The sequence below is a fragment of the Beta vulgaris genome, chromosome 4 (assembly GCF_026745355.1).
Source record: "Beta vulgaris subsp. vulgaris cultivar EL10 chromosome 4, EL10.2, whole genome shotgun sequence".
Taxonomy (NCBI): domain Eukaryota; kingdom Viridiplantae; phylum Streptophyta; class Magnoliopsida; order Caryophyllales; family Amaranthaceae; genus Beta; species Beta vulgaris.
Window position 1 is genome coordinate 3,480,982 of NC_079205.1, and position 25,040 is coordinate 3,506,021.

The 25,040-nt window shown below is 36.9% G+C and overlaps 1 protein-coding gene and 1 long non-coding RNA gene across 2 annotated transcripts; one reads left to right on the forward strand and one right to left on the reverse strand.

Annotated features, from left to right (window-relative positions):
• Positions 1–925: 925 nt before the first annotated feature.
• LOC104883389 (GDSL esterase/lipase At5g55050) lies at positions 926–24,319 on the forward strand. Its single transcript, XM_010667909.3, has 5 exons — positions 926–1,295; positions 11,276–11,445; positions 12,664–12,903; positions 13,603–13,852; positions 23,860–24,319. The coding sequence occupies exons 1-5, from the start codon at positions 1,055–1,057 to the stop codon at positions 24,078–24,080; spliced, it is 1,122 nt and encodes a 373-aa protein (XP_010666211.1). The 5' UTR covers positions 926–1,054; the 3' UTR covers positions 24,081–24,319.
• LOC109133702 (uncharacterized) lies at positions 5,712–10,760 on the reverse strand. Its single transcript, XR_002038835.2, has 2 exons — positions 6,227–10,760; positions 5,712–5,890 (listed from the first exon to the last, which is right to left on the reverse strand). It is a non-coding gene; the product is annotated as an uncharacterized LOC109133702 (long non-coding RNA).
• Positions 24,320–25,040: the final 721 nt, after the last annotated feature.

Sequence of the window (25,040 nt, forward strand, 5' to 3'; positions counted from 1 at the left end):
TGAACTCAATCCGAACCTATAAACACCCAACCCAACTAAAGTACCGAACTTGACCCAACTCAACCCAAACATGGCACGAATGGTACTTCTAATCTTCGCCCCCACAATTACTTAAAATCGCCCAAAAAAATTAAGAAATTACATATATAACCTTTTCTTTTTTTTTTCTTAAATCACCACCATCCCCTACCAAACTGCCACCACCATTCCGCTACCAAGCTGCCACCACCACTCACCTCATGGCAGGCTACCACCACCCACCTCCTGCTAGGCGTTCCCCACCACAAAAATCCACCTCTTGCCAGGCCGCAGACCCCACCACCCCACCTCTAGATAAATTTCGAGACTTTCTCTCACCTCCTGCCTATTTCAGTGTTTCTCTCACCACCATGGGCACATAAATTTCGAGATTGTTTCGAGCCTTTCTATCACCTGCTGCCGGCGTTTCTCGAAGGGCACATCTGAATTTTTTTTTGGACCATGGTAGCGAACGCCTCGCCTGGACGTTCGCCCCATGGCCCGAACGTCGGGCCTAGACGTTCAGGACATGGGGCAAACGTCCAGGCGAGGCGTTCCCCACCATGGTCCAAAAAAAATTTCGACATTTATCTAGCAGGTTGGTGGTGGTGGCGTGTGGCAAGAGGATGTAGGTGATGGTGGGTGGTGGGAGGTGGTCATGGGGTCGTGGGTGGTGGGAGGTGGTCATGGGGTGGTGGGTGGTGAAATAAAGTAGAAGGGTAAAACAATCTAATAAGATAGTTTGTGGGTGATTTTAAGTAATTTGTGGGCGATGTTTAACAATCTCCTGACTCCTGATTAGAGTGTTGCCTAAAATAACCCATCGAAATCCAACCCTATCCGCATCAACACCTCAAAAGTCAAAGCAAAATTAGTTTTGGTAAGTCGTGACTCCAACTCTCCAAGTCTCCAGCAGACAGACAGAGGAGATGTATTCCATAAAACACCAAAAATTTTCAAGAATGAAAACGAAAAAAACCATCTTGTCATTCCATGATTAAGAATTAAGATAGCACATAAACTGCTGTGTTCCAGGATGACATTCCATTTATTATATTTGCAAATTTTCTTTCTCTTCGTAAATAAATTAAAATCATCCAGTGCCCAGTCAGTACCAGCTTTGTTCGTGTTTGGGGACTCATTGGTAGATGTGGGCAACAACAATTACCTCACTTTCACCATTGCCAAGAGTGATCTTCCTAATCACGGCGTTGATTTTCCCACCCACAAGCCCAATGGAAGATTCAGCAATGGCAAGATTGCAGCTGATTTTCTTGGTAAAGCTACCCGCTCCTGGATATACTCTTAAAATTCTTTTTTTTTCGCCATATATGATCTTTTATCAAAATTATAAATCTTGGACGACGTATATATATATTTTTTTATTAAGGTGTGTTTACTTTATATTTCCTCACTTCTCTTTTAACTACAACCGTTTCTATAAAAGTTTCAAATTAATTGCAATATTTTCGTTTTTGTTAATATCTTCTTTCTAATCACATAAATTCCGTCTTTTTATCTATATCTTGTGCCAATAAGATATAGTGTAATAATAATAGAAACACCATCCACTTGGCAAAATCTGTAACGTACACGGCCACACCCAATCTTTTTGCTCATTTTAATCTCTACAAATGAGTACAAATGTGTTCGAATTCCCTCAAAATAGAAATTAGTAGTGCGTTAGAATGTTTGATGCTTCAAAGATTGGTGTTTGACTTTTCTTCTAATCAGGATTAAGAAGTTAGTGGATAACTTTGAAGAAAGGTGAAAGCTTTCCGTAAAAATCAATTCTGGGTTTTAAAAGCAATAATTTCTCAGGTATATTTACTCAAAGGCTGCGCTTCACTTCCTTGCAGTTTAACCTAGGGATCCTCTAAAGTGCCTCTTATATACATCACCTTAACTAATGAGAGAGCACCAAACTAAAAGACAAAACATATATACAGTTGTATAAGAATAGATAAGATAGACTAACATAGGGCTAGCTATACAAAGAACAAAAAACTATGTATGAGAAATACTATGACCAGTATAATCATGTGATACTTTCTTCACACCCCCCCGCCCTTTTCAACTTGAACTTTGTCCAAGGTGAAAGACCTAACTTGAGGCAAAGATAGTTATGTTGTCTCTCTGAAAGAGACTTAGTTATAATATTAGCAAATTGGAGGGTAGATTTGATGTAGGCAATAGAGATAATTTAAAACCCTCGTCAATATGTTCTCTAACATAATTACAATGCAGCTTGAGGTGTTTTGTTCTTTCATGAAAAACTGGATTTTGTGTAATGTAATGTGCAGCTTTATTATCACAGTAAAGAGTGATTGGGGTAGGAATAGAGAAATGAAAGTCTTCAAGAATGCCATGAACCCACACAAATTCACTTGTTGTTGGAGACATAAACCTGTACTCTGATTCAGCTGAAGATTTTGAAACTGTCTTTTGCTTCTTTGTCTTCGATGAGACCAAGGATCCACCAATAAAGAAACAATACCCTGTAAGAGATCTACCAGAGAAGGCAGAGTCCCCCCCCCCCCCAATCTGCATCACAAAAACCTATCATGAAGATATCTGAATTGGTTGGATAGAACAAACCTTGACTGATGGTCCCTTTTAGGTATTTAACCACATGGAGTGCAGCATCCCAGTGTGGTGTCCTTAGATAACTAATGAACTGGTTGAACTACTGCACTGAATAAGACAGGTTTGGTTTACTGAAGTTTAGATAGAGTAACCTACCAATTAACCTCCTAAAACTCTCAGGGTTCTCCATAATTTCTCCATGATCAGTTGACAACTTAATTCACTTAGGAAAATGAAATTTAGCTGGCTTACATTCAAGCAAACATGTGTTCTCCATTATATCCAAAGCATACTTTCTTTGATTCAAAGTGATACATGCATCATTTCTTGACTCTTCTGGGCCAAGAAAATATCTCATCTCTCCCAAGTCCTTGACAGTGAATTCTTGATGTAATTCTGATTTAAGAACATCAATATATTCCATATCATCACTAGTCAGCAATAGAACATCAACATAAACCAAAATCACACAACATATGTCCTTTTTTCTTCTACAAAAAGAGAATAATCTCTCTTAGATTGTTCAAGATCTCTTGCAAACAGGAACTTCTTAAGTTGTATATTCTATTTTCTAGATGCCTGCTTTAATCCATATAAAATCTTTTGAAGCTTGTATACTTTTCCTTCATTTCTTCCTCAATTGATGCAACATCCACCCCTTGACAGTTGCCAAAGACATCAAATTCTCACAGTTGCAAATTTTGCAACTGGATATAATGTATATATGCTTGTAATCCTTCCCTTTTATTTGCTTATCAATCTTTCTATATATGTTGCCATTTGGTCTAAGCTTGGTCTTATAGACCCATTTACTATCTATGGCTTATTGTCCAGCAGGCATGTCTGTCAAAGTCCAGGTTTTTCATTTTTATCTAAAGCATCTAACTCACTCTTCACAGCTTAAATCCACCCTTAGTTCTTTCCCTAGTTGATCTCTTTGGACTGATGTGAATAGCTTCATCATTAGCTGTCATCTAATCTTCATCTGCATCTCTTATGCCTATGGCATTTTCTTGATCATCATTCTCTCTAACCATCACTTCATCTCCCTCTATCACTCTTTCTTCATGAGTTGTGTGAGAAATATTTTCCTCTTCTTTAGCATGTATATATATTATCATGCACATGGTTAGTTCCATTTATGGGAAGAGAATTCATATACACTTTCATCTTATCTTTCTCTTTTGAGGTGTTCAAAAGAGGAAGAATTTCTTCTTTAAAACATTACATCTCTACTTGTACAAATTCTTTTCTTTTCCAAATCATATAATTTGTATCCCTTTGGACATAGGGGTACCCAATTAGCACACATCTTATACCCTTTTCATCAAATTTATCACCAACTCTTCCTGTTTTGCTTGCATAGCACAATCACCCAATTACTCTCAAATGATCATACTTGGGCTTTTGTTTCATTAGTCTCTCGTAGGGAGTTTGCCACCCTATTACAGTACTAGGAAGTAAGTTTATGAGGTGAGTAGCTGCCAAAATGCATTTTTCCCACAAATATTTAGGTAAACTTGCATGTAACCTGAGAGATCTAGCACATTCAAGCAATGTTCTATGTGCTTTCTCTCTACCCTCCCATTCTGCCGAGGGACTCCAGGTATGCTCCTCTAATGAACTATACCTTTTTCTCTGAAAAATCTCCCACATTCATCTTGTACTGTTTCAGCACCATTATCACTTGTGTTTCCATTCACTTTCTTTCCAAACTGAGTTTCTACATGAGCTAGAAACCCTATCAGAATGTCTTTCACCATCTCTTTATTACTTAATAAATGAGTCCAGGTTACTCTGCTATAGTCATCTACTATAGTTAGGAAGTAACTTTCTTCTGAAATTATCTTTCACCCTGTATGGCCCTCATAAGTCAACATGGATTGAGTCAAAAAATTCTTTAGCTATATTACTGCTCAAAGAGAAAGGCAATTTATGGTACTTAGAAACATGACAACTATCAAAATATAAAACTTCGATTTTTTCACTAGATGCCCTTGACAATTTTTTTTTGCACCATATACCCTCACAAGTTTTCAAATTCACCATATACCCTCCTTTTTTCAAAAAATACACCACTTACCTTTATGACTAACGGAAGGCTAACGCCGTTAGTCATTAACCACTAATCCCCCCTCTAAACCTAATTAACTAACCTAAACCTAAACCAAACCCTAACCTCTAATCTAATACCCTAACCCTAGCTAACCCTAACCACACCCCTCCCTCACCCCTTACCCCTTCTCCCCATTGCCCCACCACCCCGACAGCCCCCTCCCCACCACCCCGGAAGCCTCCCTCCTCCTTCCCTCGCTGCCCCTTCCCCATCCCTTCCCCTGTAATCGCGCAACCCCCTCCCCTTGTCCTGCTGAATCACATAACCCTTACCCCTGCAGTCGGGCGCTGAATCCATTCCAACATGATCTTTCGCATCAAAAGTTGGGCTTGGGCTAGGCGCTGAATCTAGCAGAGTGTTGGGCGCACGTGTAAGGGAAGAAATTTGGGCCTTGTTTAAGCTTGGTCTAGGTGAGAGAGGGGGGTTTTTGGTGGGGTTGTATGCGGGTAGTTAGTTAAGGGTGGTTAAGGCTTGAGTAGGGTTCAGTCCAGGTGAGGAGGAGGGAAGGTTTAATGGGGACTATGGGGCTGCAGGGAACCAAAGGGGGTTGCGGAGCTGTGGAAGGTGGGGGAATAGGAAGGGGGCTGCGGAGGAGGGAGGAGGAAGGGTTTCGCGGGTGGTGGGGGCTGGGTGGAATGCGAGGGTGGTAGGGGGAGAGGTTGGTGGGTGGGTGGTTAGGGTTAGAGTATTAGATTAGAGGTTAGGGTTAGGGTTAGGGCTATAGGAGGTTAGGATTTAGGATTGTTAATTAGACTTAAAAGAGGGATTAGGGGTTACTGACTTACAGGCGTTAATGTTGTTAGTCATTAATGGCAAGTTGATGTATTGTTTGAAAAGTGGAGGGTACATGGTAAATTTGGAAACTTGCGACAGTATATGCTGCAAAAAGAAAATTGTGAGGGGTATATGGTGAAAAAACCGAAAAAACTTTCAATTCCCTGCAATCACGAATATTTAAATGTTGCATCTTTGATAAAGAACAATGGCCGAGTCAACTAGCATGCATTACATGCAATTTAATATTCTTCAAAGTTTTCTCAACATTTCCTACAAAAATCTTTATCCTTCACTTCTCTCTTTTTTTTCTTCAGTTCTTCTCATGCCTTCTTGAAATCTGTATAGTCCATACTCCTTCTCTCCATGTCCCAGTTCTTCATCAGTACAAGGATACTGAAAAATACATCCACACTCATCAAACTTCACTCTTATATTGTTACCTTCTATCAACTTGCTCACGAAAAGTAAATTGTGTCTAAAATCTGGAAGATATAAGACATTTTCAAGTGTCAATTTAGGTGTGAGCCTCACATTACCAACTTCACACACTACTCTCTTTACATTGCCATCTGGAAGCCCAACATTTATATCCCTTTTGTCAAGTTTTTTTTAAGTTACTGAACATCTTAATATTTCCAGCCATATGATTAGAGGCCCCTGAATCAATTATCCTGGATTCGCAACTAAAAGCATAATTGCAATTCCCTACATTGGATGCAGAGAGTTTACCTGCAAAGTTTCTTGCCCTTGCTGTATTACCTGGGTTGCTGCTGCTTCCTTGGTTTTCCGAGGAAGCCTTCATTACCTCCTTGACAACTGCTGAGATCAAGTTGCTGTCAGGCTTAGTAGTGTTGCTGTTACAGCTTGCTTCATACACCACAACATTTAGAGGGATGTCATTCTTCTCATACTCCTCTGTCCTTCCAACATTTCCTGCAAATTTGCTTCCATCCTTCACTTTTTGGATATCTTTATACCATTGTGGAGGTGTAATCACCTAAAACATTCAACCTTTATATGACCCATCATCCCATAATGATCACATTTTTTTACTCATTTTCTCCCTCTTGTAATCCTTTTTTTAAAAATCCCTTTGTTCATACTTCTTCACTAGGAATACACTTGCATCTCCTCCCTCATAACCTACATTTCCCATTACAATATTCACTTCCTTTTATTTCTCTTTCTGTTGCACCATGTAAAAAGCCTTGTTCACAGTGGTTGGGCTTATGATCCATTCCCATCATATTTCCCCTCACATTATCATATTCCATATTCAATCCCGTCAAGAAATCAATTAATCTGTTTCTTTCTATCATTTTCATCAATTTCTTTATGCAACTTGCAAGCACATTTGCTCATCGCCCCACAGTCATGTAGGCAAACTCTCCACAACTTGTATTTCATCCCAATACCTTATGAGTTTACAGTAGTACTCATATACACTCATTTTTTCTTGTTCTAACTTAGCTACATCTCTTCTCAGTTGATATAACTGAGGAGCATTGCCCTGTCCATATCTCTCTACAACTTCATCCCAAAGTTGTTTAGAGGATTCCATCAACATCAAGCATTATGCCATTTCTACAGTCATTGACTTAAACAACCAACACCTTATCATATAATCATTCATGGGCCATTTACTAGACTCTTTAGTACCAGGCCAGCCTCTGGTTTAGTGCAAGAACCATCAATATATCCAAGTTTATTCTTAGCACCTAAAGCCATTCTCACATTTCTACTCCAGTTGAGAAAATTACCTCCATTGAAGAGCATGGTGTTCAAATGCATCTTAAGATTGTCTGCAATGCTGGACAAGAACAAAGGATCCACATATCCTCCTGCCGTTGCAACGTCTTCTTCTTTTCCTGATCCTGCCATCTCTGCTGATATTATGATCTTCAGTTTTGTAAAATATCTGTTGTAATTACCTTACAGCTATAGTACCATGAAGAAAGGTGAAAGCTCTATGTGAAAATCAATTCTTAGTTTTGAGAGCAATATTTGCTCAGGTATATTTACTCAAAGCCTACACCTCACTTTCTTACATCTTAACCTAGGGATCCTCTAAAGTGCATCTTATATGCACCACCTTAACCAATTAATGAGAGAGCACCAAACTAAAAGACAAAACAAATATAGAGCTGTATAAAAACAGATAAGATAAACTAACATGGAGCTAGCTATACAAACAACAAAGCATGGATGGTGGACTAGAGACCACCTTCCTCTACGTGCTCCTGCTCCAAAACACAGAGCAAATAAAATCAAACGCAATCCTGTTAAATGAAGAAAAGTAAATAATTTTTTTTTAAAAAAAATGGCAGAACTCAACAGATAACTCCCACGAATTGCAGCCGAGGACCTCCACTACCATCACATTAAACTTTTTTTTTTTTTAAAAACTACTATTATCTATTAGTTTTTGTTTTGGCAAACACTGTTATATTATATGTACATGTTCTTTTATAATTAATATTATGTTCTACATTTATACCTTCATATTCTTTTTTATGTTTATTTTATTTTTGTGATCTTTAAGAGTTTTTTTTTCTCAAGTCTTATATGCCTATGTTCTTTTATAATTAGAGCGGTGTTCGTTATTTGAAATCTTCATGTTCTTTTTATGTTTATTTTCATTTTTGTGATTTTTGATAGTTTTTTGTTCATCAAGTTTTGTATGCACATGTTCTTTTATAATCAGTATGATATATTGTGTTTGATGCCTTCATATTCATTTTTTGATAAATAATTTCATATTTTATGATTATCTTTGTTTGTTATTTTATATAAATTTTTGTTGCAATGTTCCTTATTTTCTTATATTCTCTAATAAATTTTGTTATAGTATATTTTAACTATATAATGACTACGTATAGAGTATAGACTTTAATTTGTGTTAATATCACTATTAAAGAGAATAGCAGTTTATTTTTTCTATTGATTAAAATAACGCGGCTTTGGTATGGGGAAGATTAAAGATAGATATTTAATTTTTCAATCAACTATGTTCCCACATTTGCCGGCAACAATTAAGGATACATATCTATTGACAGTTAAAAGCTTTTCCTTTCTTTCAGTAAAGTTTTCAACTTTGCGTTTTGCATACAAAACATTGCGTTTAGAAGCAGGTGCACCAAGAGCTGTGTGCTCTCTGGACTCTGGTCCATCTACTTATTTGCGTACAAAGAATAAAAAACTATGTATGAGAAATACTATGACCAGTATAATTTTGTGATACTTTCTTCAAACTTAACGAGTATTAGTAAGGAATTTTAGCATATTGGTTTATCACTACATCCCTTAGTAACGTGGGCCATGACCCTACTTTCTTTTCCTTAGTTTTAGCTTAAGTCAGTTTCTTCTTGTATCTATTTAAGACTTTTTATCTTTTCATTAATGTGATGCAAGCAAGTAACAATTCCTCTTTTCATATTATAAGAAAATGAGAGAAATAACTTTGAATGTATGATAAATCCAATATATATTATATAAATTTCACACGCTTGCTGATCGAAGTTTTGTAGTAGAGATCGCATAAAAGGAATGAAAACTTTTGATGGGTAAATAGTACTCGGTGGACACAAGCTCGCATTAAAGAATGTCTGATCATACATGAGTCTAGCTAGAGTGCTAGACTCATAGACTGTATGTTTTGAGAAGTGGGATGCAATAACTGAAATTATTTTGAGCTAAATAGCTGGAATGGTTTGAAAAGGTGAGTAATAGCATATTGGTGTTAATTTTTATGGCGATTATTTATTTTATTCTATGTTTTTGGTCTAAATAACGATTTAGTAAAATTAATATCTTATTCTAGATATCAAATCTAAAAATTTATCACTGATTCAGGCTATTGCGCTTATGAGGATATTTTAGTTATCACTTCTTAAAATTTTTTAATCAATATCTTATCTTAGGTGTTAATTCTCAAAAAAAATAAGAGTCCGTCTTTGGTGAGACGATCTCACATTAGTGTTAATATGAGACCGCTGATGTCATGCTGACATTACGCGCGTTCATCAATCCAGCAGTAGAATTATTTAAGCGCTTGCACCTATTAGTTATGCTAGCCTTAAATTGGTTCTAGGTGAATTAGTTAAGCACTGAAGTAAATTAGTTAAACGCTAAAGTATGTTAGTTAAGCGCTGAAGTATATTAATTATATCATAAAAATCAGATTATAATGCATTTTATTGCCCATAATGTTTACTGATGCATACAATAAATAAAACTAATGATCTTAAAATCATAACGTACTATTGACAGCCCATACTATCAACCCTCAAAGTATAAACCAAATATCAAAACTATAACAATAAAACCATGCATTATTGTTACTGATGAAATTAATAAATAATTATTCATATACTATAATTATAATCTTTTACTTATTTTCTAGACTAAAACTATTAGCCATAAAACCGGAACTAAAAAACAAAAAGTCATAACTAATGTAAAAAACAATAATAACTAAATACCCAAATATCATAACTATTTATCAGAAAACAATAACTAATAGCCAGAATCACAACTATCCACCATAAAACCGTTACTTATTAACCACAATTAGTAACTAATAACCTAAAAATCATAACTATATCTGAATATCATATCTATTAAGCAAAAGCTAACTATGAATCTGAATACCATAACTAAGAGCCACAAATATATAACTAATTATTAAAATTCCTTAACTAATTGAAAAATTATAACTATAACTTGAAAATGACAAAATCAGTCCCACAAATTCACCTTTCATACGAAAATTAACTCACCCATCTAAAATCTGAACCTCAAAAGTTGTCACGAATTACCACGTGAAAATCACATGCCTGAAATGAAATTGCTCTCAAATTTTTGCCCGTTGCCATGTCTAACAAGCTTTAGTCAACTCCCAACTTTACTATACTCCACTGTTCTTATCACCTCGACGACTGGAGTTTGGAGAGAGAAAGTAGAGATCAAAGACATTCCTGTAATTTTTCAGGTATGAATTTCTCTAAACGCAAAGATTTGGAAGAAATTAGAAAAGGAAAAAGGGGGAGATCCAAGAGGATGTTGGAGGAGATTGGGAAAGGTAAGAAAGAGTGTGTCAGTGAAGTAAAAATGGAAGAACAAGAAGGGGAGAGAGAAAGGGGAAGTTGTGGGTTTTCAAGAGAGGAGAGAGAAATGAAGAAGAAAGATGCCTTAGACCAGTGCAAATTAAGCGCTTGGGCCTAACGCTTGGGCCAGTGCATGCTTCTTAGGTCCCATTGCTTTATTATGTTGGATTTTGACAGGTCTCACATTAAGACTAACCTGAGACCGTCTTTTATAAGACTTTGTGTATTACTTTCTCCGTGTTTTTATTCTTGCTACATAGAGAAAGTGGAGGGTTTTTAAGAAAGATAGAGAGAGAAAGTAGGGGACCACCACTTTTTGAATAAAAAAATATTTGTTAAGAAAAAAGTATTAGTATTTTAAAAGAGAAGGTGGGGGACAACCAACTTTTTAATAGTATTTTAAGATTTTTATGGTGAAAATGAATCCATTTATGGTATGTAGCATCTATTATGACATTTCTATTTAAGGGAAATGTAGCATCTATAAAAAAACGGAGGAAGTAGTATATTATGGCGTGTCAATTCTTATCTTAGTATATTATGACGTGTCAATTATTTAAATTTTGTTTGTATATCATGACGTGTCAATTCTTTAAATTTTGTTTGTGTATTTCTGGACTCTGGTTATCAATTCAGTTATTTGTCTTCACTACTACTATGAACATTTTGGCAGCTGAGAAACTTGGGTTGCAGTCACCATTGCCTTATCTTTACTTGGTGCACACCAAGACCAATGAGTTTTCGAGAGGTGTCAGCTTTGCGTCCGCAGCAGCTGGAATTCTAAATTCTACTAACAGATGCTTAGACCTCCCTCTCATTGACGGCCTTGATGATGAGATCTCTGTAACTCTCTATTTTTATTCCTTGTTAACTCACTAATATATACACTAACAAAAAAGAAATCCTAAGCAATTAACACGTGCTCGACTTAGATCATGAAGCTATATTACAACGAAGGGAATCTCTATTTCCTAAAAGAGAAAGAGTAGTTGTATACAATAGATGAAATCCCATCCATTGAGTTTAGGGAAAATTCACACATGAATAATTCTAACTTTTATCCATCTTTTCAAAATAATCCCAAATTTGAATTATTTTAAAGTAATTCCAACTTTTGAGGGGACCTTATTAAATTAAGCCAAACTAGTTCTGTTCCTTATCTGCACTAATCCATTTTAGGTCTATAATATGTTGAAAATTAATAATTCGAATTATTTTGAGAAGGTACCCCCTAAAATTGGAATTATTCTAAAATAATACAAAGTTGACATTAGTTTGAAAAGACTAATGAAAGTTGGGATTATTCATGTCGATTTTTCCTTGAATTTATCATTCCCAATATTTTGCCAACTAATAAGCTAACTGACTATGGTATTAAAGTAAGAAATAAAAAACAAAAAATATGAATTGTATAAACTATCATATAAAAATAATGTTGAAAAGAGAAAGCTTTAATCTCCGAAAGCAAGCATCGTCACCTCAATTAAATTTTTATCAATTATGATGTTCATGGTTAGCACTAGTTTGGGAAAGAGTTTTCACAAACAACACTATGTGACTATATCTATTTTTATTGCATATAACTTGTACTAGGATTATTACATTTTACATATATTCTCCCAACCCCCCCCCCCCCCCCAATTAAGTTAAAAACGATATTCTTCTTTTTTTTTTTTTTTTTGAAAGAAAATACGATATTCTTCTTAGGGTGTGTTTGGTTCATATAATAATATGGGTTTGGAATCAGGAATGAAATCAAGGTGATATCGGTTTGGAACTTGATACTTAATACCTTGTGTTTGGTTTCATTTAAGAATGAAAAATCTTCTTTTATTTGATACCTAGAGGTAAGGTATGAGCCATACCCACCTCCCCCATGGGTTTCTAAACCTCATACCTTATGAATTTGAGGTATGGGTTTAAAATTTAAAAATAAGTTAAACAAATACTAGGTATGGGTTTTGTTCATTCCAAACTCATACTTCATACCTAAAACTAGTGAACCAAACACCCCTTATAGGTTTTCATTTCTAATTTTGTGTGTGTTACAACATGCCTCAGCATTTTACTATTCCTATGGACGAACAAGTAGAATACTACATAAAAACACGTGGAATCTTGGTCGAAAATCTTGGAGAATCGAGAGCAGCTAAACTCCTATCAGAATCTGTATTCACCATTGTAATTGGAAGCACTGATATCGGGACATACTTTTATTCAAGGTGTGCAAGCGTCACGGAGAGAAGAAGCCCTCAACAATTTATTGATATAATAGTCATTACTATGAAAAGACACCTTAAGGTACCATAATTCCTCTCTACCATAGTAGGAGTCCAAGTCTATCTAGTTATTGTAAAAAAAAAGGTAGGAAACTACGGAAGTATTCTCCCATATTCGGTAGGGGACAACTTATTTCATATCATGGCGTTTTTGTGATTTCACTAGCAACTTGATACAATGTAATATTTAGTCGATAGGATTAGATGTAGCCAGGATATGATATAATAACTAATTGATATAATAAGATAATGTCAAGATATGATATACTAGTCATTTAATACATCAACTAGATTTCAACTAACAATTCTCAAATAAAAATATATGTTTTTTTTTTAATTTATAATTTTTTAATATCACTTTTTGTCATAAAAATTACTTAAATACCATGATATTGGACCATACTGGATATGGGAATATTTAGTACTCCATTAGTCCCATAATATAGTATCTACTTTATTTTTGGTGGGTTAAACTTTAAAATTTTTGACCGAATATTCTCATTTGTATATATAAAAAAAACATATTCATGTGAGATCTTGTTAGATTCGTCTCAAGAAATTGAAGATATTAAAGGTCAAAGTTACGTCTTGAAAACTGTTTAAAAAAAACAAGCACTATATTATGGGATGGAGGGGTAGAAAACTTGTCATTTTGACACTTGGCTAATCAATGAGTTGTATAATGAAGATGTTTTTATAATATTTTTCTTCTTCCTGACAGAGGATATATGATCATGGGGGGCGTAAATTTGTTATTTTGGGGATAGGTCCAATTGGCTGCACACCGTCCGCACGAGTAAATACCAAAAATGAGGCGTGTGATGAAGTTTCAAATTATTGGGCTTCCAAGTATAATCAAGCATTGTTACTAGTTTTACGAGATCTCATCTCAGAGTTTCAAGATTTCATATACTCCTACATCAACATCTATGATTTATTTCTCAACATCGTCGAACAAGCAGATTCTTACGGTATGAATCCTAGAAATAACAGCATTAAAACCCAAAATAAACTTATACTAATATATTTAAAAGCGTACCTAATAAAGTTTATGTGTCACGTGATACTATTTTAAAACTCTAATATAAGTGCTTTATTTCCATGTCATTACTCAATTAAAAATCTAATATTGTGTAATTACAAAGTATTGGACACATGACTTTTGAGATGAAAAATGAGAACTTAACCACCAACATAATCCAGAGTAACATCATTGTTTAGTATTTCAAAATAAAATATAATAAGGTATTATAATTATATCTCATTGAGAGACTTACGGAGGTAGTTAAATCTCTTACACTTTCATGGTTATAAACATAATACTATTGTAGATATATTATCTTACCTCAATTCCTTGTAGAAAGTTAAGCTATTGTTTTCCTTCCAAAACTTTTAAACTATTGCAATTACTTATCACATCACGACATCAATATTTTTCTCACTGACAAACATTTTGAAAAGTGATAACCCAGATTACTCACTAGTTTTTAGTATGATAAGGAGTTTATCATATTAAACTAGTTTTTTTTGGCTCGTGGGACGCCCCAAATCAATTACAATTATAAAATATAGTATTATACATAAATTTTATAGTTGATTTTATTAGTTTTTTATAATATCTTATCTAGTACAAAATTGAAACATGGATCTTATGGCATCACGAGTTATTTAAAAACTTCTAAGGAGTTAGAAAAAAAATAACAATTTCAATGAATTAGGGTAAAATAATGTTATTACTTGATAAAAGTGTAGAGATCAAAAGGTTTATCTATGTCTTTATAATTACATATAATTATAATACTTTATTACGTTTTACTTTGAAACATTAAGTATTAAAATTATAGTGAATTAGTGGTTTAACACTCACATTTTGTTTCAAAGGTCTAGTCTTGTGTTTGAATCTTAGTATTAACTGAACATTGTTAATTTTTTTTTAGTGAGATTATAAACATGTGAGAAGAGTGTCACGTGACACCGTTTCTTTAATGAAAATGCCTTTTAATATATTTGTATAGACCAAAACTCCCCAAGGGTTAACTGCTCATGTGATCCAACAACAAATATGTTAAAAATAACTATGCCACATGCTGATATGCATTTAATTCGAGTTAACCTCATAATTAGGGGTGCTAATCGAGCGAGTCGATTGCGAGTTGGGGTCTGCTCGTCTCGACCGAAAATCGACTGACTTGTGCTCAACTCGACTCGAAACTCGTCGAGCACAAAATTTCCTAGCTCGACTCATGCTCGATAAGAATTATTGATGCTCGACTCGAGCTCGTTAAGCTTGACTGATCGACTCAAACTCATTCAGCTCAACTCGACTTGGGCTCATTATGCTCAACCCAACACAAACCCATCAAGCTCAACCCAAACTCTCAAGTGTCATCCATCCCTTTTACAAAGAAAAGAAGCTTTGGTTTTTAGTTTTCAATAAATGTGGGACTTTTGTTTAAGCCACCATCTTTTTATAAAGTAAAATAGGCTTTGATTTTTTTTGTCTTTCTACCAATGTGGGATAAGTTTTATGCATTGTTTCTCCCCCCTTTCCAATTTATTTACCTTACTTTCTTTTTAAGTATTTTTTTCCATTCTTATTTCAACAATTTATATAAAAAATTTTAACGAGTTGCTCACGAGCTTATCAAGTCGAGTTGACTCGTTAAGGTCTCGAGTCGAGCAAATTCGAGTCGAGCATTGACTGAGTATTGACCGAGTCGATCACGAGCTGCTCAACTCGATTAGCACCCTCTACTTATAATAAAGACCCCAACTTATATTTTGTAGTGTGAATGACCTCTCATCTAACTTTGCACGCATGCATGGAACACACACTAATTACATAACTAAAACTAGTTATTAGGTCCGGGCTATGCCCCGGGTAAGAAAACATTTCATTTATTAATATAATACTTTATGATAATAACACTAAATACAACTTAGCCTAGTGGTTAAAAATTTAATATATGTACTTGAGGTCTCGGAATCAAACCCTATGCAATTTCTTAATTTTTTATTATACATGGATTACATGAATTAAAACTCTCTAGGAAGAGCGCCACGTGGTATAGTTTCTTGTTTTCGCATACCTTTTAATATATTTGTATAGATAAATTATTCTAATAAGATGCACAGAGAACTAGAGGATAATAAAGCGGCCAAAATGATGAAATTTGGTGTGGTTATACGTATTGATACGTATCAATAATCACGTACTATACTTTACTAATATATATAACAAAATAATTATGTAAAATCTTGGTATATTCATTTCAAATTTTCAATATAAATATTCACAGAATATCAACATCTCATAATATTTATTAATATCTACCTATAGCTATAGCCTATAAGTATAATTGTTCCGGTTGTAGAACGGTTGGCAGTCTTAAGAAGAGTCTGCCAAAGAGTGTAGTTGGCGCCTGTTGATGAATAATTACAAGGAAAACCAATATAAACTACCTCGGGGGGGATGCATGAAAACGCCCTCCGACGTTTAAGTCAGCACGTGTCCACTTAGGATTTAGAGAGATCGAGAAAGTAGAGAGAGAGATAAGAATTGTGAGTGTGAGATAATGTACCTGGAGAATAATACTAGTGGAATATTTATAGAAGTACTATTCCTATGACAGGGTGCGTAATCCTTTTACATGTGTATGGTTATGATGTCCTGGTATAAGGGAAGATTCCCCTATTTTGTCTTGTTAGGCGACTGGCAACGACGTTGTTTTTTTTTTTTTTTTTTTTTTTTTTGACATCACGAAAACTTACAAACCAATTAAAAAGAAACAAATCTATTGTAACGATAACTATTAGCTGTCATATGAGCTAATTTAACTTGGTCTCTATGAACCTTCAGAAGGTGACACCATTGGAGGTTACTGCCTGCTTCCCTTATATCGTTAAGAGTATGGAGGAGCGTTATGTCTACCGTTGAACTATATCCGAGGTATTTGACAAGTAACGCTGAGTCCGTGAGGATAAGAATTTGGGAGAGGTTTGAAGTACGGACCCATCGTATGGCGGCTAAACAAGCCTTTGCCTCAGTTTGGAGAGCGGAGGAGGCATAGAGAAAGGAACCATGGCGTTGGTGATGTCCCGTACTCTGAATGATAACCCAAGACATTCCCCCGCATCCCGTTGTTGCGTCCCACGACCCATCAATCTGGATTGTGATATCCGGACTGCCAATTTCCCTTTGTCCTATATTGATCATGAGAAACCCTGGTGGAGGACCGATATTAGGGACCGGTGGAGGATTCATCTTGGGAGTGTCAGTCGCTATGAACCGAGAATGTTGTTGATGACCCTCCCGGATAGAAGCGGTTAGAGCCTCGTTTGTAGCCCTAATCTGGCGAAATATTTGGTCATTCCTTATTCTCCAGATAGCCCACAATGTCCCTATGAATTGTAATAGTCAAGAACTTCCGTAGCCATCCTCTTTGATAAATTTGCTAAACCAATATTCAAGCCAGCTAGGTAGTGGTAGCTGTAAATGCCCCTGCGTAATAATTTGAAGCTCATTACCCTCCCATGCCTCAATAGCAATGGGGCAATCTCTAAATATGTGGAGATCATCCTCGAAGTCATGTAGGCAGTTTTGACATTGTGCGCTATTTGTTATGTTTCTCTTCTGCAGATTGGCCGACGTGGCCAAACTGTCGTGCCAGAGTTTCCAAATAAATATTTTCCATTTCGGCATGATGTTCAATCCCCAAAGTTGTCGAAAGAATTTATGTGTCTCTAGAGTTGTCATGCTGTAGATTTCTTTTTGTTGTTGTTGTAACATCAGTCCGTAACCGGATTTCGTAGAGTAATTCCCCGATTTGGTCGTTGGCCAATAAAGCCTATCTGGTGTATATGTTTTAGATGGCAGTTCTATGCTCTGAATATTGCGGGCGTCATGTAACGTAAAAAGGTTAAGTATCCTTCTCGTATTCCAACCCTGTCCCTGTGGTAGTATTAGATCAGCCACAGTAGTGTGGGCTGCTTGTCGTAGATTAATTTCATCCCGAAAAGTAGGGGTTTTCCCGTTCATCCAGCCATGGGATACCGCTTTTATGGATGAGCCGTTGCCAACTTTCCAGGCACATGTTCGTTGTAGAGTTTGACTAGCTCTAAGAAGGCTTCTACGCCCCAAGGAAATATTGTGCTTGGAATTACGGATCCAGGAGCTCTGTTGATTTGTCGACTTAAATACCTTTGCGACCAATAGTAGTGGGTTTTGAATAATTCTCCACACCTTTTTCAGTAGCAGTGCTTTATTGAAACATCCAATGTTTCGTATACCTAATCCTCCCTGACCTTTTGGTTGATGAAGAATTTCCTTCCGTTTCCAATGTATTCCTTTCTGAAGATTGTTTTTCCAGAAAAACCGAACAAGCATAGCGTCCAATTTGTTGGTTATGGTTGCTGGGATCAAACAGATTGATAATTGATTCATAATCGAAGCTACCAGAATAGAGTTAATGATGATGAGTTTCGTAGGTTGAGAGAGCGACTTGTGGTTCCATGTTGCGATCTTTTTCGAGATAGTATCCAGGAGGGGTGTAAAGTGTTGTACCTTTGGCCCCTGAATGTCAATAGGAACACCCAAATATGTACCTAGCGATAGCTTATCTTCCATCTGAAGTGCGTTTTTATAGCATGTTCGTTGATCCATGGTTATGTTCGGACTGAACTTTACAAAGGATTTTTGTCGATTGACCATCTGCCCCGAGATGGCACAGAATCTAGAAACGATTGTGTTAACCGCTTGACATGCCTCAGTTGAGGCCCTGAAAAAGAAGAGTGCGTCGTCTGCAAAAAATAGATGAGAGATAGTCGGTCCTTGTCTCCCTATTTTAATCCCCTGAAATTTTCGTAAATCTGAAGCTAATGTAGTCATTCTTGATAGGATATCCATGCAGAATAGAAAAAGGTACGGTGACAGTGGATCCCCCTGACGTAGACCACATTTCGGCTGGAAGGAGTCCGTTGCCATCCCGTTAATCAAAACTCGATATGACACTGATTCCATACATTGTTGGACGAGCCTTAACCAATAAGCAGGAAAACCATAAGCGCCCAGAGTCTTAAGGATGAACGCCCAGCTGACCCGGTCATACGCTTTATTCATGTCTAATTTCAGTGCAGCTAAATGTCGGGGTCCCGATCTTTGTTTATTAATAATATGGGATAATTCATGCGATATCAAAATGTTATCATCCATGTGCCTCCCCGAAACAAAGGCATTCTGGTATTCTGCTATCAGATTGGGCAAACTACGCTTCATCCTGTTGACCATGCATTTGGCAATACATTTATAAATGACATTGCATAAGCTGATTGGCCGAAACTGACTTACCTCCTCCGGGGGAGTAACTTTCGGAATTAACACCAAGAGTGTTCGATTCCATTCTCTGAGAAGATGTCCAGTAGTGAAGAACCTTTTTACTGCTTGGATTACGGAAGACCCGATAACCTCCCAGTGGATATGATAAAATTCAGCCGGGATACCATCCAGCCCAGGTGATTTTCCATTTGCAATATCAAAGATCGCATCTTTAATTTCCTTATCCGTTATTGGAGAGACCAACTCTTGAGCCTCCCTATTAGAGATTTGAGGTAAATTGAGTTCTCGAAGTACTAGATCGATCATTTCTCCGTCCGGAGAGTTGGATGAAGAAACCCCGGTATCCGCTTGGTACAGATCTTTGAAATAAGATTGGATCATATATGCTATTTCTTCATTGTTTTCGACCCAATCTCCTGTCGAAGATTTTAACATATAAACAAAGTTTTGGTGTTTTCTTTGCTTCAATAAGTTGAATAAAAACTTCGAGGGGATATCACCTAATTGCAAATAACGATCTTTGATTCGTTGTTGCCAATATGATAAAGCGAGTGAAGCTTCGCTCATAATTGAACGGTGATGCTTGACTAACTCAATTCCTTGAGTTATGGATTGTACCTGGTTGCCATGGAATTGGAGCTCATTGAAAACATGCTGCCAATTTATACCCCAAAATAGCCTTTTATCTAAACACCATGCCTTTAATCTTTTACGTAGCAAATCCATCCTCCGAGCTAAACTGTACATTTCCGAACCTACTATTCTTAGATGCCAGATTTCATGAATTATTCCTATTACCTCCGGGAATGATAAGCACCAATTCTCTATCTGATAAGGTCTTAGCGGTTTGGATGACCGTGGCGACGTATGAAGCCAGATTGGTGCATGGTCTGACTGTATTATGGGAAAATTCTGAATAGTGGCCAAAGGAAATTCCTCCAACCATTCATCGGATGCGTAAGCTCTGTCTAACCTTTCCATTATGAGATCCAAATCACTTCTGTTATTCGACCATGTGTATCGAGGACCATAAAACGGTATATCTCTTAGATGAAGGTCATGTTTCCAGGTGATGAATTCTTCCCAACCCCTAATTAGTGAAGCGCCCCCAATTTTATCCGTGTATGCATCCACTTGATTTATATCCCCAATGATTAAATAATTTGTGTATTGTTGTAAGAGTTGTGTCAATTCTGCCCATAAAGCCGGCCTTTGATCAGTTTGAGAATTCCCATACAAGAAAAGGCAGTGCCACATCTTCCCATTTATTGCAGTTATTTTACAGAAAACATAGTTCCTAGAGCGAGCCACAACATCCATTGCAAAAGGACCCCAACAAAAAACCGCTAGACCACCCCTAGTGTCCACTGCATCGACACCGCAAAACATGGAAGGACTAGTTGATCTAAGTACATTTGCTACCTTATTTACAGACATTTTCGTTTCCTGCAAAAATAAAAACGTTGGGTGATGGCTCGAGATGAGCCATCTAAGATATGGAATTGTCGGACTAGTTTTATCATTTAGTCCTCGACAATTCCATGCCATGACATTCATGATGAGTTTTGTGGTTGATTAGGGTCAACCACGTCCCTTGAAATAGCATTTTTTGGATTACCTACAGCCAAGCTTAGATGAATGATCATGTCGTCGTCCAGGTTTTCAGGAATATTTCCCTCTTGTGATCTAGTTGGTGATGTGGTTTTGTTTTTCTTTGGAATCCACTTGCTAATATCCTGGGAAGCCGACGTGATCGCTCTCCTTTTGTTGCCTTTGTTTCCAGCAAGAGCCTCATCTGGTACAACTCCGAATGCTAGTGCCATCTCCACATCCGTGATGGTTTTACTACGAACTTTTGAACTATTTGGCCCTCTAAGAATGTTGAACCCGCCCTTGGCGTCCCATTCTTCCATCCTCCGTTTCTGTCTTTTTATTTTAACTTGCCTTTCGTCCCCTCCAAATCTGAAAAAAGAGTCCACTGATTGACTTTTGGCGCAGGGTGCATCACGTCTCCGTTTTCCTATGAACATGTCAGTTGAGACAGGAAGTGCAATAAAAGTATTTCGAGCACTTGCATCAGGATGATGTTGTTGAGTTTCAGCACTAGTTCTTTGATCCTCTAAAGGGGTTGTTGGAGGATAGAGGTCCTCAGCATTCCCTGACTCATTCTCATCTCTTATTATGTCCTTATTTGCCTGAAGTAGTGGGTTAAAGGAATCTGCAATTGGTGGGGGGGATATACGAAACCTGCTATTAATGAGATGGGATATGTTGCGTAGTTCTTCGAGATCACTACTGGACTCCATAAAATCCATTTGAGCCTGACCTTGTTCACCTTCCAAATATCCATGCAACGAGTTAAGGGCCTGGACTTGTGCTCTGTCCACCCAGTTACTGGGCCCTGCTTCTTGGGGCCCTGGTGGTAGTATAGGCCATCCATCCACTACTAACCCTTCCAGCATATTCAGCAGCAGTCTTGACTGGTCCCTTGCTTGAGGATCTGGGTTATGAGGTCTAGTGTTCCCAAAAGAACCGCATAGATTTCGAGCCAGTTGAGCGGACCTATTAGCCCATTGAGATATACCGAGCTGCTGGAACATAGACCTGTTCTCGTTTGTTGGTTGATTTGTATGAGATACCTGCGAACTATGAGCGTCAGACGAAGAGATATTGAGAAGGAGGTTTAGATCTATTGTCCTGATGTTGGAAATGGATCTGGCCTGGACTTCATGAGGGTCTATTCGGGAGGCGCCTGGTGCTGGACTTAAGCCAATTCTTCGCCCAGGGAAGGGAGTTACATTTTCCTCCCACCTGATTGGGGTTTGGTTTCCCATGGAAGCATTAGAGAAATCTGGGGGGGGTGGGGTTCGTGTGATTTTGCGAGTTATTGTCGAAATAATATTGTTGGTGGGGGTTCATATTTGGTACCTGAAAATCTGGTGTTGCGTCGTAATAATCCTCTGGAGAACTTTCAGACTCACCATGGTCATGAAGATAGAGGTTTGGGTATAGGTATGGATCAAAATGCGGCCCAGCCATGTGAGGCGGTATTCGGAGCAAATTCAGGCGTGGGTTTTGGTGTAAAAACCGATCATTCAAGCCTCGAATCAGGTTTGTATATAGCGGAATATCTGATTGTGTTTGTAGCACCGTCATCCCATTGTTTTCAAACCCTTGAACCCTTCGTTGGATTAACCGAGACGCCTCATACGCTGAGAGATTGCATCGCCCCGTGTTGTGACCAACACATCCACACTCTTTGCAGAACTTAAAAATGCCCTCGTATCGGAAGTACACCCATGAAACCCGGTTCCCTTCAATTGGTAGAAAACAACCTGGGATTAAAGGTATTGTCAAATCAACGATAAGCTTTGCCCTTAGGTAAGGTTGATGTGGTAAACCAGCTTCATGATTTTCGATAGATTCTATTAATCCGATATGACTTAGTATTCTCACTGTCCAGTCCGTGTTTAGATACCCCCATGGAAGATCATGCACGTGCACCCAGATTCTTCCCATGTTGAAATTGATGCTAGTTGGGATTTGGGTAGCTGAACATGGGCGAAAAGTTATGGGTTTCCCATCTATAAAGGTAGTATTATAGTGTAGGATTGCGTCTCTATCATTGGGATTTTGACATTCTAGAATGAAATAGGGACCTGTGCGATGGACACGAATGGGTTCACGAGTATCCCAATGATTGTTTACTATATTATAAACGAAACTAGAATTTGGTGGGGAAGTGTCAAAGAACATACCTTGGCAACGACGTTGTCAGACCTCATTAGTGAACTGACATTTAGAGCTGCAAATAATGTTTACATGTTCACGTCCTTCATAATGTTCTCGGACTTCTCAAGGACGCCCGCTAACGTACTTGGGTTTTACCCGTACGATAATGATCGCATGTGTTGAAAATTGTAAAATTCCAATATTGCGATGCTTTTGAAATTTTTTTTTGAAGGGAATGCTTTTATAATTGAAAGAGTTAAAATGAAAGAGTGAAAGATAAGTGATCTTCTAGGATTAAGATAATCTTACAGCAAAAAACCCTTACGGGGTGTTTGTTTAGGGGGATTAGGGGGTGGGAATGGGATATTATATCCCTATGGGTAGATATCACATGTTTGTTTGAGGGGATATCTAAATTCCCATGTGAAGGGGAATGTGATTAAAACCCCTCTTATCCTACCAAAATAAGACATGGGGGTGGGCAGGTATTAGGGAGGGGGATTATTTTTGGTTATGTTAAAAGACAAATTTACCCTTCATTAAAATATACTGCACTAATATTGCTTGCTCTTCTTTTGCTATCCTTCATTAAAATGGGTAAATTTGTAATTTAGCAATATATTTCCTACTTAATCCCACTAACATACCAAACAAAGGATTGGGATATATTTAATGAATTCCCACCTTCTAACTTCCATTCCCAATCCCATCTTCTAATCCCCAAACTCCCAATCCCTCATACCAAACGCCCCGTTAAGATTAGACAACCCGTCTATCATTAAGGGACATCAAGGTGCAGTAATACATACTTCTATCATAATTTAGAACCAACTTCACAAAGGAATCTCTGCTAACAGAAATTATTGCCTTTATTAGCTAATTTTATGTCTGAAATCCTCCAATTTGTTTCAGGATTTAAGGACAAGAAAACTGCTTGTTGTGGACTTGGCAGACTAAATGCTGACGAAGCTTGTTATCCAATTTCATCTCTATGTCCTGACAGAAGTGATCATGTTTTTTGGGATCTTTATCACCCGACCGAAGCATTTACTCGGATCATTGTAGAAGCTGCTTTTGATGGTCCACAACACTATGCTTTCCCTGTTAATGTTCGACAGCTAGTTTCTACATAGGCACCTTTAATTTCTTTCTTTTGGCTGTATGTTTGGTTATGATTTGAAATAAAATGTCAGATTTATATTTTTTATTTAGAGGATAAGAGTGGATTTAGTTTTCATCTACTTTCTAAATACTTAATGACGGAGCTATGATTTGTAATTTGACCATTTGGTGGTAAGATATTGAAGATATCTTCAATGTTTGTAAACTTCATTGAATTGTAAAAATCATACAAGCTGGAATTAATACATCAGCTTAGAGAGAGAAGATAGATTTTATTACTTTCATTTCAGAGAGAAATTCTGAATGAAAATTATGAAATAAAAGTATTAACTAGATTCTTATCCTCTTACACTATATTCCCTCCGCTTTTATTTATTTGGTACATTCTTATTTACATAAGAATTCAGGAGATGTTCCTTTTATTCTTTTTTGGTATACTTTTTGACCTTTTTAGCATTAATTAAGGTGAGAAAAGGAAAAAAAAAAGTAGTACTTTTTGATATAATACTATTACTTTTTGGTAGGCCAAGTCTCCTAATAAAGAAAGTTGAAACAATGTAGCAAATAAAAAAAAATAACCCTTTTTGGAAAATGTAGCAAATAAATAAAAGCGGAGGATTATATACAACTTGAGAGATGAGGAAAGTTAGTTCTTACAGAAATGGATACAGTAGATCACAAAATATCTAAACTGTATTTAACTAATCCCTAGCTTGAAACCTTGAGCTTGTTCCTTCAGATAGTTAGGAGTTGGAGTGGCTGACATGTGCAGAGAGAAACGGTAGCTTCAACGCCCCCTCTCAAACTTGGGATGGGAGAAAGAGGAACAATAAGCTGATTATGCTCAGAGGAAGGTAGTATTTTTGTAAGAACATCAACCAACTGGTTTTGAGTTTGTAAAGAACTTAATTGAAGCAAGCCTACAAGAACCTCCTCTCTTGTAAAATAACAATTTAATTCAATGTGTTTGG